At 44.8% G+C, this 13,868-nt stretch overlaps 2 protein-coding genes across 2 annotated transcripts; both read right to left on the minus strand.

Moving 5' to 3' along the window:
• Positions 1-826: 826 nt before the first annotated feature.
• On the minus strand, positions 827-2,785 carry LOC311060222 (thimet oligopeptidase-like; the record flags this gene model as incomplete). Its single annotated transcript, XM_084078354.1, has 1 exon — positions 827-2,785. One exon carries the CDS (start codon positions 2,783-2,785, stop codon positions 827-829), a length of 1,959 nt encoding a protein of 652 aa, XP_083934480.1.
• Positions 2,786-5,313: 2,528 nt separating this feature from the next.
• LOC311060223 (UBX domain-containing protein 6-like) lies at positions 5,314-6,786 on the minus strand (the record flags this gene model as incomplete). The annotated part of the gene is made up of 1 exon (XM_084078355.1): positions 5,314-6,786. One exon carries the CDS (start codon positions 6,784-6,786, stop codon positions 5,314-5,316), a length of 1,473 nt encoding a protein of 490 aa, XP_083934481.1.
• Between the last annotated feature and the right edge of the window lie 7,082 nt (positions 6,787-13,868).

A 13,868-nucleotide genomic window follows, 5' to 3' on the forward strand; every position in this document is an offset into this window, starting at 1 on the left:
ATGTTTTGCACCATGTCCGTGTGTCCGTGTGTGTCCTTCTATCTGTGAGCAGATAATCTCCGGCACCGTTGGCCCGGTCACTGCGAAACTGTGCACACACACTCCCTGGATGCCAATTCAGAACCTCTATCCGAATTTTTTAGATTGGACTGTTATAGCGCCACTAGGAGGTCGATTTGTGCAAAGCACATTTTTTGATACTACTCCCACAGATTTTGTCCAAACATCACACAAATTGTCACGCAGTATCTCTATAATCATGTGATCAACACGGATCTGTCCGATTTCCCATATTCCATCTTGATTGCCCAAGATTGGCTTCCAAAGTTTTCTAGATTGGTTCGTTTTGAACAAAATGCCTCAAATCATCCAGGGGTTCGGCCTACAGGAGGCTTTGTAGGTCGGTCGGTCCCTCTTTTCCTGTGCACACACGTCATGCGAAGTCCGGCCATTCAGATCGCAACCACTAGGGGTCTGGCAGTGCTCCAAGGAGCACTTATTCTAGTTTCACTAGAGCCAGTGTAGCAAATGTGAGCTGTCCCGCTTTTAACAGTAAAGTGTGCAAAGGATCATTTACTTACATAGGAGCCACACAGTGGAACAGCCTCGAAACCAGTGTCAATCTGACAACCAATCTGAGGTATTTTAAACCACAGATAAAGGCTTGTCTATTAGTTCCCCTAAAGAGGGTTCTAGTCTGTGAAAGATAAGGGAGCGCTTGTTTATATGTAATGTACTGTGTATGTTACTGTTATGTGTTTTGTATTTTAATGTATTGTTAACTTATTAACTGTTAACTGTGAGAGGACCTCAATGGAAATAAGTCTCAGGACTTTCTTGTTATCCTCAAACTGCTGTAACCATGTGTTTGTATTGCTTTTCTCAGGAGGAACGTGAGGAACGCTTCCTGATTGGGTTCACGACCCAAGAAGTTCTTCAGCATCTCTTCGGCATTCTTAGAACTACCGGGCTTCAGGATGCAGTTCCTGTAGTCCAAACCCACCTTGGGGTTCATGATTCCTTCCTCTTTGAAACGGCTGTAGAACATGTCCATGGACAACACCTCACCCCACAGGTAGCGATACAACCTGGCACCGCTGCCGCTTTCCGCTTGGTGACGGACAGCTGATAGGATGCGCCCTTGTAAAGCAGGGACTCCCAGGAAGTCCATGCTGAGTCTCATGCATTCATTAGCCGGGTCCAAACCAGTCTGGGTGTGAAGAGCCAGGTCCAATTTAGCCTTGACTATCTCCTTCAGGTAGACCATACCGATGTTGGCGAGACGAGACTTGATGAGTTTGTCCAGCAGGTCGTCAGGAATCGGAGCTCCTGTCTTGTAGTGTTTAGACATTCTCTGTAGTGGTTCCTTCTCCCAAGCCCAGTTCTCCAGCATCTGGGAGGGAACCTCTTCAAAGTCTGTCTCCGTGTCGAATGCACTGAACGCAGCGTAGTCAACCTGAGCACAGAGGCAGTGCATGGCGTGACCAAACTCATGGAAGTACGTCACCACATCGCCGTGCTTCAGCAGGGAGGGGGCGTCGGCTGTGGGTTTGCTGAACTCGGTCACTATGGCAGCGACAGCCATCTGTCTGCTCCCATCAGAGAGCAGACACCCCGGCTGCAGCAGGGAGCAATATGCCCGACCTGCTCCGAGGTCCTTTCCCTCTCTGGGGAACAGGTCAAGGTAGAACTGTCCGACTGTCTGTCCAGAGGAGCGGTCGGTGACGCAGTACAGAGTGACATCGGGATGCCACACGGGGGCGCTGTGCACCAGGCTGAACGACAGACCCAGCAGGTCCTGGCAGATGTCCAGCAGACCCTGGGTCACAACCTCCAAGGGAAAATACTTCTTCAACTGGTTGTGATCCACTCCATACTGGTTCTTCACCTGGTCCATGTAGTATGACACATCCCGTTCATTCAGCCTCCCATAGAATTTTAGACGCCTCTTCCGACACTCCTTCTCCTTTAGTTTGAGGAGGTTTGTTCTCTCTATGTCTCCCAGTGGCTTCAGCTTATGGGCCAGCTCCTCCAGGAAGATGGAGACCTTCTTGGCAGACTTTGCCATGCTTGGCTCCAGGACAAAGTCTGCGTAGTTCTCTTCACAGAACAAGTAAAATGCTTTCCCAACTTTCTTGCGTGTTTCAGGGACAAAGCATTTCTTCATGGTGGTGAAATAGTTGTTGTACGACAGCGTGATCTTCAGCTTGTCTCCATCGGTCTCCAGGGAGCTCAGGAAGTTCTCAGGAAGACCTCCTAGTTCATCCCTGCTGAAGGTCAAACTAGTGCATTTGATCTTGTCTTGTTTCTCTTTGTGGAGATGCACTACATTCTCTTTTTTGTTATTTTTCTTTTTCGGGCGCAGTCTCTCCATGTATCTCTTATCCTCCGCAGTAAGGTCTTTATCCACCTTCAATCCCAGAGCAAGAATCCTCTGGTAGACGTCATTCCTCATTCTCATGATCTCGTCGAACATGCTCAGCTTCTCACATGCATATGTGCTGGCGGCCCTCACCTTCTCACTGGGAGACACATGCCTGGTGAAGATCAGCATGTTCCTCTGGACAGTGTACTCAGCTTCCAGGTCATTCAGGGCCTTCAGGGTATTGTTTAAGGTGACACTGTCCAGGTCTAGGGAACCCACGGCATCATACACCTTCTTGGTCTTGGTAATGAGCTTGTCAGACATATGCTGGATCTGCTTAGGGCTCAGATCCCAGCGCAGGAGGTTCTCGGTGCGAACCCGACTAGGGATGCGGAAATCCACCTCTCCTGTAGCTCCCATGTTCGTGGAAATCAATACATCGTAGTTTGAGCTCTGCGAGTCTGTTTGGACGTTACACTTTTGGTCGGGAGTTGATTGTAAAATTAAAGGATTTCTCTGCACCTCCCTCTGTGTTTGGATCAAAAGGTGTGGCAGCAATAACTTCCAAAGGCAGAACACTTATAGATGCTGATGATGTCTTCTTAGTAAAGGAATGCAGTTCAGAGATTCATTTAGACTGTCTGTGATGTCAAAGACAGCTTTGAGAGCTATAAACTTCAGCTGATAGCCATATGTTGAGGTTTGCCGTTCCTTTATTTTGGGCGGTGTACCCGCCCCTATAAGTGGGTTTGGAACTCATCCGTAGCGAAAGTTTTTCTTCCGTCGCGAAAATGTGTCTTTCGCTGTACTGTGATTGGCTGATTGGCTGCGACGTACTGTGATTGGCTAGCGAGAAATTAAGAACCCATAAATAGAACTATGCACTTCAAAAAAATATATTTTTTTTAAAGTGAAACTTGTATATTTTGTGCTTCCATCAACTGTGATGACCACACCGCCCACTTCACACTGGGTGTGATTTTTTATGATTTCATTCATGATGTCCATGATGTAGAACAACTATAATTCCATATTATGGTGCTACAGTACTCTGACATTAAACATGCCATATTATGCCATAGATATCCATATTTGGGCACGGCCAGTGGTGTAAAGTACATTTACTTTAAATATTATACAATATAGAGGTGGTCCCTGCTTCATCTCTTTCTCTTTTCCCGTTTGACTAAGAATAGAGGGTTTAACCCATTAAGACCTGGAACGCGTCTGTGTCATTTTTTGATTTGAGCTAAAAAAACATTCTTTTACACTTTGGCTATTGAAATAGCAGATCTACAAGCTCATAGCACGGCACCGAGTGCTGCGCTACGAGCTTGTAGATCCGTTATTTTTGAAAAAATCAAGAAAATTTGTGCAAATCTTTTTGCCAGACCCAGAGGGTCGGCCTACATGAGGCTTTGTCCCTCTTTCGTCCATACATGGGCATAAAAGGGACCTCGGTCCATTTCGTCCATACATGGGCATAAAAGACAGAATTTCGTCCCCCTTTCGTCCATACATGGGCATAGGTCTTGTTCTGGGTCTGGCAGAACCAAGTGTCCTGGTCTTGTTTATTAAAGGACTGTATTATTCTGTAGGTGCTGCTGGCTTCTGTGACTATCGCAAGTACTATGGCTGTTTGGGGCTGAGACGGGCGACTCAGCCAACTATGAGATATTATGAGAGCTCGGTCTTCTAGGTATAGCTCAAGTCCCCTAGTATTCATCAAAGTCGTTTACAGCAGGTCAGCTAACCGCCCCACCGGCCGCTGTACTTATGGATAGGATATGGTGTTGTATGATCTTAGGGCGACGTAAAACTGGCGTCGCGTCCTTAATCGGACGATTATCCCATCGTCATCGTCGCCTTGGTAACACAGCATGCAATTTCAGTGACATTTTGCACGCACATTCCCACTAGGCCGAGGAAGAAATGCCACCCTTTTCACATTGGCCTGTTATAGCGCCACCAGCAGGTCTAATTTAGCAAAACACATTTTTGGAACAAAATGCCTCAAATCATTAATGCAGTGTCTGATTGCCGTGAAAGGCCTAAGAAGAAATGGAACCCTTTTCACATTGGCCTAGTATAGCGCCACCAGGAGGCCACAATAACCTACCTGACCTGGCGGAGACCTGTGCTCCGAGGAGCAATTCTTCTAGTACTGCTTCTTCTTTCGGCTAATCCCCAATGACTCCCCACAACGGATCATGTATCCATATTCTTCTGTTTTCTGTGTCTTTCCTGTGGCTCCTGCCACCTGCATGTCGTCTCTCGCCGCATCCATAAACCTCCTTTTGGCCTTCCTCTTTTCTTAACTGGCAGTTCCATCGTCAGCGTCCTTCTCCCAATGTACCCCTCATCCATCCTTTTCACATGTCCAGATCATCTCAACCTCATCTCTCTTGTTTTATCCCCAAACCTTCTAACCTGGGTTGAACGTAATCATCACCTTGTCACTCCTAATGAGAATCGTAGCATCCTCAATTCTGCCACCTGTCTTTCTGTCAGTGCCACCGTTTCCAAGCCGTACAGAATGGCTGGTCTCCCTGCCGTCTTGGACATCTTGCCCCTCACTCTTGCGGCACATGTTATACGAAACTCGGCCAATCAGTTAGGTTGACGGGTTGGGAGAACCAATCAGGGACCTATACTAGCTTAACGGCTCAAACGTGACGTGACACTCCGCCAATCTGTGAAGACGACGGTTTGGGTTTGCCAATCAGGGAAGCCAATGCATAACAATCTCCTCGTATTTCTTCTTCTTTCTCAAACCTGTGGGCCGTCAGATACAGATATCCGTGATTTCTTGGTTCTCTGAAACCGTTGGTCCGTCCGAACAGCAAGTGCTGGCTCTGTCTCTGACCGTCCCAGCCTAAGATAAACAGCAGCAGCAATAACTCTCCCAGAGACTCTGGGAGAGTTACGGGATAAAAGGGGAGTTCTGCTCAGCTAAGGGTCCGGATGCTCTTCAGTAGGTCTGGTTTGAGAAGATCAGGGCTCTCCACGCCGGAGGCAGCTGCAGTGTCGGGCCGCACGGCTGGATCCCAAGAAAACGTCAGCAGAGCTGCAGGGACCAAGTTACATTCAGCAAGGGCTACTTCTTCAGACTCTTGTAGCTTGTGAGCTCCGGGAGCAATGAGCTCAAAGGGCTGCCAGCCGTCCACCAGGGACTCCCGTACAAAGCCAAACAGCGCCGGCATCCGGTCCCAGGCGTAAAAAGTTCCTTGCAGCAGATTTCCATCAGGTAGTCTGATTCTCAGCACGGTGTAATTGTGTTTACTTCTCTCTCTCTGCTCCTGCTTCTCTCTCATCGCCTTGGTACGCATCATGGTGACCTTATCCACCAGCTCACTCCTCTGCTGCTGCTCCCTCCTGAGTTCCTCCGCGGTCAGGTTGTAGAACTCCGGAGGCAGCTCGAAGCGTGCAGCGTTAGGGGAGGGTCTGAAGGCCTGAGGCCGCCTGTCCAGCTGGGCTCTGACCGGCTCCCCTCTCTGGAGGCGATCCATCCTCTCCAACATGAGCTCCAGGGCAGCTGGAGTCTGCTCTGGTAACACCAGGAACTCCTCGTCCTCCTCTTGTCCCTCCACAGGGATCATAGAGCTCTGAAAGCCCAAAGCCTGCAAAAACTCTCTACTCCCCTCAACACAGTGCACCTTCTCCTGGAACACCTTGTTCCTGATTTTAATTTTCCTGTACTTCTCTTCTGTAGGGTTCTTGGACACATTTTCAACGTACTTGTTTATGAAGTCCACAGCAGCCTTCGTTTTGGCTCTGTCTTTGTTGAAGGTGTGTATCATCATAATAGAAGCCTCCACCGCATCCTGCTTGCATCTCTTCGAAATGGCCTCTTTGAGGCGTATTTCTCTGTCACTTTTAGTAAAAGTTGCTCCAGTAAGTGGACAGGTAAAGGTCAGTGGACAGGTAGAATACAGAGAGAGATGAGCAAAGTCCTTCACTGGTACTTGGGATCTCCCTGCAGCTGAAGCCTTTTCGGCAGCCGCTGCAGCAGCCTCTGCCTCTAGCTCTCTTTGCAAGTGTTTCCTGAGGCCGTCCTGAGAAGTGTGGACCTTTAGACGTTGTTGTTCGATCCTGGCCAGGGCTGCTGCTCCTGCCACCCTCTGTGCCACGTCATCAGTGGTTGCATAGCGAGGATCTGGACATTCACTGCTCCCCACCTGGGGTTCTGCGCTGCCATCGGAAAGTTTCTTCCCAGGTCCTGTAAATGTGGGTATGATGATGTCTTCCCGAACTTCTCTCCTCTCTATCTCCCTTCTGTCTCCATACTCTTTCTCCCTTCTCTCCTTTTTCTTATCTTTTCCTTCCTTTACATCTACATCTCTCCTTTCCCACATATCTACATCTCTCCTTTCCCACTCTTCCAGTTTCATCCACCTACTTCCTTTCTTCCCCTTCCCCATTTCACTTAATAGTTGATAGAACAAAATCACACATGAACACTGATGTTATCAGATCCTACATCCCTTTAATACTTACTTTTATTTGCCTGATGTCACACACAACACAAATCATTGCCTCTAACGACGCCGATTTGCACAGGCACCATTGCAGTCCAAACCGCTGCCCCAAACAAAAACAATACTGCCAGTGTATGTTTCAGCTTGATAGCATGCGAAGTGGGAAAGATGAATTAAGGAACTTTCGACAACCACAGCAATCAGGATAGAGGCGGAGCAATGTGTCTCTCCAGCTCCACTCTCTCGCCCAACAACAACAAATAGGCCTATATGGTCACCTCTGGCATGATGGCAGCATCCTACATGTATATCCAACATGGCTATGCCAATTTGCCGAATCAAGACTTCAAAACAGGACTCCACAAACCAATGGATAACGTCATGGGTAAATCTGACGTCAGCATGACGGATATAAAAGCAGAAGTCAGAACGACACAAGTAATTTCTCTAAACTGATCACAATTGTCTGGCATCAAAGGGGGACATGGCTGCCACCATGATTGACACAGAAGGAGCCCCAGCGCCAACGGTCATTCCCTTCTTCCCAACATTTCAAAGTTATTTGGCCATGGGAGATCAGTTGTACCAAAAGGGGCACTATATCAAAGCTATAGAAAGCTATTCCATGGGATTAATTCTCAAGGTGGATGACAAGTACTGCCTCGCTGCACGATCTAAATGTTTCCTGAAGATGGGGGATCCCGAAAATGCTTTAAGAGACGCTGAGGCATCTCTTAAAGAAGACAAGACATTTTACAAGGGATTGCACTATAAGGCAGAGGCACTGTACACCATGGGGGATTTTGAGTCTGCACTGGCGTGTTACCATAGGGGACGGAAGCTGCGTCCAAATGTGGCCGATTTCAAACTCGGCATCCAGAAAGCAGAGGAACCTTTGGAAAAGGTTGTGCAGGCGAAACCTTCCGGCGTTATTCATCACTTGAAGAGTGACAAAGAATATCTTGAGAAGTTGCTTAGGGATCAAACCATAGTAAATGATAAGACGGGTGGTGGTAAGAAATTAAAGGAGGACGTTGTGAAAAGCAAATCCTATCTTGACACGCGCACTGAATTTTGGAAGCACCAGAGATGGAATAAAACCCGTCACAAGCCACCTACAGTGACTCATTTTGAGAGAGCCGCAGACCATTCCGACACGTGGCGGAAAGAGAAAGAGGATCTGATTAAGCAAAGGCAGTTGTTAACTGGAAAGTTCCACAATGCACAGCAGAAGATTAAATCTCTGGAGGAACAGCTTAAAGTGGCCGCAAACAAGATCGATAACTCTAATAACACCCTCACCTCACTCCTGAAGGACACCAGAATTGATCTGAGAACCAAAAATATTCAATGGGAAAGGAAAGAGAGAAAGAGCAAAGAGAAATTGTTAAATCAGCTGCATCAGACGCAAGCGAGCAGGGACAAGGAAAAAAGGGAAATACAGGGGAGAAAGCAGTCTTTGGTTAAGGAAAAGCAAGATTATCTTAGAAAGCTCCACTTGGCACGGCTGGCGATTAAAGATCTTGTGGAACAGAAGGAACAAGCAGATCATGTGGTCCGGGAGACGAAAAGCACTCTCCTCTGGAACTTAGGTGAGCTGGAGATAAAGTTCATCAGAGAGCTCCACCGGGTTGATATGGTTACAACGGGGCCAAAGGTTCTCAAACAGTGTTTTGCTAAACTTGACTTAAAAAGAACAAGACTAGGTGAAACCTACAAGTCTGTTACGGTTTAAGGACACCTTGACTTGTTTTGTTTTTTGTTATTTTGTGTGAAATGTAGTCATGCATTAGCCCTTTATAGTGTACACCGACAGTAGACAATGGAAGTAGATCCCTGAATATTTCTCAGAATATTTTTTAGAATTGAGTATTGAGATGACTGACATCATAGGTGACTGAGATCCACACAGAATTCACACTGTTATTAGACCCTGTTTTTCCTTACTCACTGAGATCTAAGGACATGGGTGTTTTTTTGTTAAATGTGGTTCTTTTGAGATTGTAAACTTTGATCAAGGGCTAGAAAAAAGCCTGATATATACATACTTGTGCGCCCGCGTCACACACTGCTTTTAATGAGCATTACATCGGCGCAACTTGGTTGGTTGTAACGTATTTCACAGGTTCTGGATTTGTCTCCATATGCTACGGCTCGGTTTCAGATGAGATTCTTAGAACCTATTTTGGGCCCTGCTCAGGATGTGGTACTAACCCTGTGTTCTGGGAACCCAGATCTCAGAAGTTATACTTTTAAACTCTATTTTGCTGTAAAAATGATCCCTCTCTTTTCCGGATTATTCAAATCACACACATTCCAGCTGGCTAGTTAGAGCTCTGTGTTCAGATTATCTTGTATTGACATTTTCATGTGTTCAGATTATTTTATATTGACAATAAAAGAACATTAGGGTCTTTTCCAAGAGCGTACCAAATGGAACCATTTGGTTCCATTTTGGTATCAGAGTTAGGATTTTATAGTGTAGATTGAGGTCCCATAGATTATATCATGGGGGTCAGTGGCCTAACGCATAAACCGGGGTCCTTGAAATTAAAATAGTTTGAGAACCACATCCCAATACAGTAGTAGACCAATGATCTGCATGAACAAAAAACAAACACATATCAAGCTGATACCAACCGAATAGGTGCAGCACAGATGTACTTAAGTGTTCCATAATACAATAATAATGAAAAACAAACAATCCTACATGAAACTCTTACGTTTTCAGATATACAAACCCATAACTCTCCTCAAGGTCCCCTGGGGTCCCCGGACCTCCAGGGAAATTAATGTATAGGATATAAATTAAAAATTCTGGGTCACACTGCTTTTAAAACTTTGGGTGAAGGTGGACTAACCACAGATCTTTACTTTGTAATGTTATGTTATGTCAATACAAGACACTAGTAGATAGATACTATATAGATTGTTGGTTCTCAAAGTGGGGTCCGGGGACCCCCAGGGGTCCTTGAGGGAGTTCCAGGGGGTCCCCAGCTAAATGGTAGTTAGGAACCAAATGGGTCTGTAACTCAGAGAGTGTACAAATGGAACCAAATGGACCCTAACGGCTCAGAGTTAAATTAACATTGATTTTACAATATAAATTGGGGTCCAAGAGATAGAAATGCCATTAGGTCCGTAGCCTAATGCATGTCAAACTGGGGGTCCAAGAAATTAAAATGGTTGAAAATCACTGCTATAGAGCTGTAAAAATCTTCTCTTATGGGGGTCCTTGGCATATCTTTTCAAATGGGGGTCCTTGAAAATGTGTGCAAACCTTTGAATATATACATTTCTAAAGCGAACATTTGTAACTCAAATCTTTGCTTCCTGGGGGTCCCTGGAACAAAACATTTTGAGATGGGGGTCCATGGCCAAATACATATCCCAAATTGTTTTCTAAATCCTAACAGTATGTTCTATATCAGTGGTGCTCCAACTTGCCCATGTCAAGGACCCCCAAAATGATACGTATTCGGCCACGGACCCCCATCTCAAAATATGTTGTTCCAGGGACCCTCCCCAGAAGCAAAGATCGGAGTTAAAAGTTTTCGCTTTAATTAAATCAGGGGTCTTCAACAGGGGGTCCGGGACCCCTAGCGGGTCCTCAAAGTTACTACAGGGGGTCCGCCAAATCTTTTGAAATTATTTTCTCTTTCACATATACCACATGAACCCTTAGCATCCCTTTTCTGAGGAGAACTTTGGCCAAAAAATAGCAGATCTACAAGCTCACAACGCGAGCTTGTAGATCGGCTATTTTTGGCAGAGTTTTAGGTGTAGAGGGAAAAAAAAAAGTTTATCTGAAACACACTTTTACACAATATAGAGGGGGTCCCTGCTTCGTCTCTCTCAGCTAGGGGGTCCTTGGACTTGGCCTCACTTAATGCGGCCCGCAGGTTAATATCGGAATACTGATTTTATTATTGATTTCAGCTGTTACAATTGCAAACATGACCCGCTTTAATTACTTCAGTCTATATTAGTAGCTTAATGACTGGTATTAAAATGCTATTGGCTTCTTTATGTCCAATGTATTTGTATTTAAGTTCATAAAGTTAACATAAGTATAACTAAATGCATTTGATATTAAATAAAAATGTTACTTTTCAGGATTCCAATTCAAAAATAGCAAAGAAAATCTAGATTCCAATTCAAAAATAGCAAAGAAAATCTGGATTCCAATTCAAAAATAGCAAAAATAGCCGATCGCTTGTAGATCGGCTATTTTTGCCACTTTTGTGTGACATAGAATGGCCCGACAGTATATGCAATGTGGCCCTCTGGAGTGAGTGTGGAAATATAGTGGCCCTCTCCATCATTAAAGTTGCCCACCCCTGCTGTAGGACTTGGAAAAGGTGGCACTGACGAAAAGACAGGAGGCTGAGCTGGAGGTGGCAGAATAGAGGACATGATCAGAAATTACTACATTAGAGGATCAGCCCAGGTTAGAAGTAAAGCAAGAGAGGCGAGGTTGATATCGTTTGGAAATGTGCGGAGGAGGGACGAGGGGTACGTTGGAAGAAAGCTCCAAGACAAGAAGAGCAAGGCCAAAGAGGATGTTTATGGAGTCGGTGAGAGAGAACTTGCAGGTGGCTGGTGTGACAGAGGAAGATGCGCTGTGGCGACCCTGAGCTGTTACTGTTAAACCTGGTTAAAACTACTATTCTTCTATAAAGTAATAACTCACTTTTAAAAAGTCCCTTTTCTTAGATTTGAATATACCAAAAACATTAAATGTCAAATAAAAAAATATTTCATTTTTCATATCACAACTCAGATCCTGCCATGGGCAATGGAGTAATGAAAATATTGCCATATATCTTCCCAGATTGCCAAATTATATTCTCAAGGCTTGAAAAGGCCTGGGCAAATTGCAGTGATTGGAATGGTTAGCCTATTCTGTGCCAACATAATACTTACTACTTTTGAGATTAAAAACAAAACTTAAAAACAGGAACAAGGAACAAAAGGAATAGAGAAAATATTACCCCAGTAATATGATCCCTTCATTGGATGCAAGTTTGGATTAGGTCAGGTAATGTCATGGACAATGAAGCCTTGAACAAGCCAACAATAGGCTATCTGGCTATAGGCTCATTAAATTAAAGTGGATGAGGATTTTAAAATGTCTAAGCGAATTCAATATTTAACCCTAATCAGTTTTGACATATATTTGTTAAGTATAAACAGTTGCATGGCACCTGACTGAACCAGCATGTGTCCACCCATCATCACTCAACACAGGCTGTGTGTGTCAACATAGGCAGTCCATTGTCCATTAACTGTGACATCTTGTGTCTATCGTGTCCCATCTGTTGTTGTATCCTACCGTCATTGTGCAAAATGTTTGACGTAACCTTGAGCCTTCTTTTTGTCAATTTATGACATTCGTTCATATCCATGTGAAATCCACCATCAATCCGGCTGGGTACACCATGCCGTCCAAATCTGATGTCTGGTTGTCATCGCAGTGTCTCTCTCTGACTTTAGTGAGAGCTACTCTCGGTCTGACCACAGCAGCGTTGCAATACGTCGTGAGCTTGTAGATTAGCTATTTTCGGTGGTCTAACATAGTGTATAAGGGTTTAGTCTTGTATAGAGGTTCATCATGTGTTCAAAGTCTACCAGAGGTTTTCTCCTCCAGAGAAAACTCTTAAGCTAGGAGTTTGGAGATCTCTAGGACTCTAGGTCCTTGTTTTCCCTCTGATATTCCCATGAGCCTAATATTGTTCCTTCTTGAGCGTGCCTCGACGTCTTCCTGGTTCACCTCCACGTTTAGAGCCATTTAAACCAAATGGCGATGAGCTATATGGTGATGCGTCTTGCCATGTTGTGATGCGTCTTACCCTAACATGGCTTACTAACCGGATACCCCACCCACGATAGACCCATTCCTTGACGGTTCGCCTCATACAGAGCCAGGCTGTAAAAAATAATGTGCAGAAGAATATGATGGGAGAATAATTTAGCAGCCGGTATATACAGAATATACAGTTATTATACGGTATACCTAGCAGAAAGATCAATATGTGCAAGTAATACGTGCCATAAGAATCAAGTCAAACTTATCCTTTCAGTCAGTGTTTGCAGCCACTGCACTGCCTCCTGCTCATCAGTCAGATCTTAATTTTCTACAAAAAAGTAATCTTCATCTTTGTGTCACCAGTTACTGCCAACCCCCCCACTGTTGGCCTACCCTCCACAGAAAGAGATTGTAAAAAATAAATAAAAATAAAATAAAAGTTGACCTGAGTCACTTTTTCGTCGTTTTTTTCTTCTTTTTGTCCCGCTCATCATTCTGTTCCTTCACCTCTGCCACTAGTTTTTTGATTCTAGTGTCTTTTCCTTCCATTTCCATAGTGTGCTTTTTGTCAATTGCCTTCTGCTTTTGAACAAATTCTTCCTTTAGTTTTCTATTCTCTTCTATACTTTCCTCCTTTTTTAGCTTTTCTGCCTCGAGGGACTCGTTCAGTTGCTTTAAGTCATTCATTGAGGTTTCAAGCGATCTAGTTTTTTTGCTTAGCTTTTGTGTTATAGCGTTACACCTTTCAGCTAACGCGTTATTTTCCCTAACCAGTTTCTGTCCATGCTTCTTCCAGGTCTTGTCTTTCTCAGACAACTCATCCCTGTAGCCCTCATGTACTCGTTCTTTCTCCTCTTCCCAATTTAATTCTTTGGACTTCAATTTATTCGTGGTAATGTCCAGGTTTGACAGGATCTTGGCATTCTCTTCTCTAGTCTCCTTCAGGGCCTGTTGGCTTGAGAGGAGGGATTTTTTCACTTCCTGGAACTCAGTCCTTAAAGTGTCCAGTTTCTCCTCTGTGTCTTTGGCCTTCTGCACTGCTTTGTTAAACCTTTCTGCCAAAGTCTTGTTTTCTTTAACCAGGTCCTTTCTCTCCTCGTCCTGTTCCTTGTCTCTCGCAGCTATCTCATCTCTGAAATACTGGATTTCTGACATCACCTCCTTGAAGTGCTCTTCGAAATCTTCCCTGGTTCGCTTTTGATCGTCTGTCATCGAG

Source organism: Gymnoscopelus microlampas (genome assembly GCF_963454915.1).
Source record: "Gymnoscopelus microlampas genome assembly, chromosome: 14".
In the NCBI taxonomy this organism is placed as follows: domain Eukaryota; kingdom Metazoa; phylum Chordata; class Actinopteri; order Myctophiformes; family Myctophidae; genus Gymnoscopelus; species Gymnoscopelus microlampas.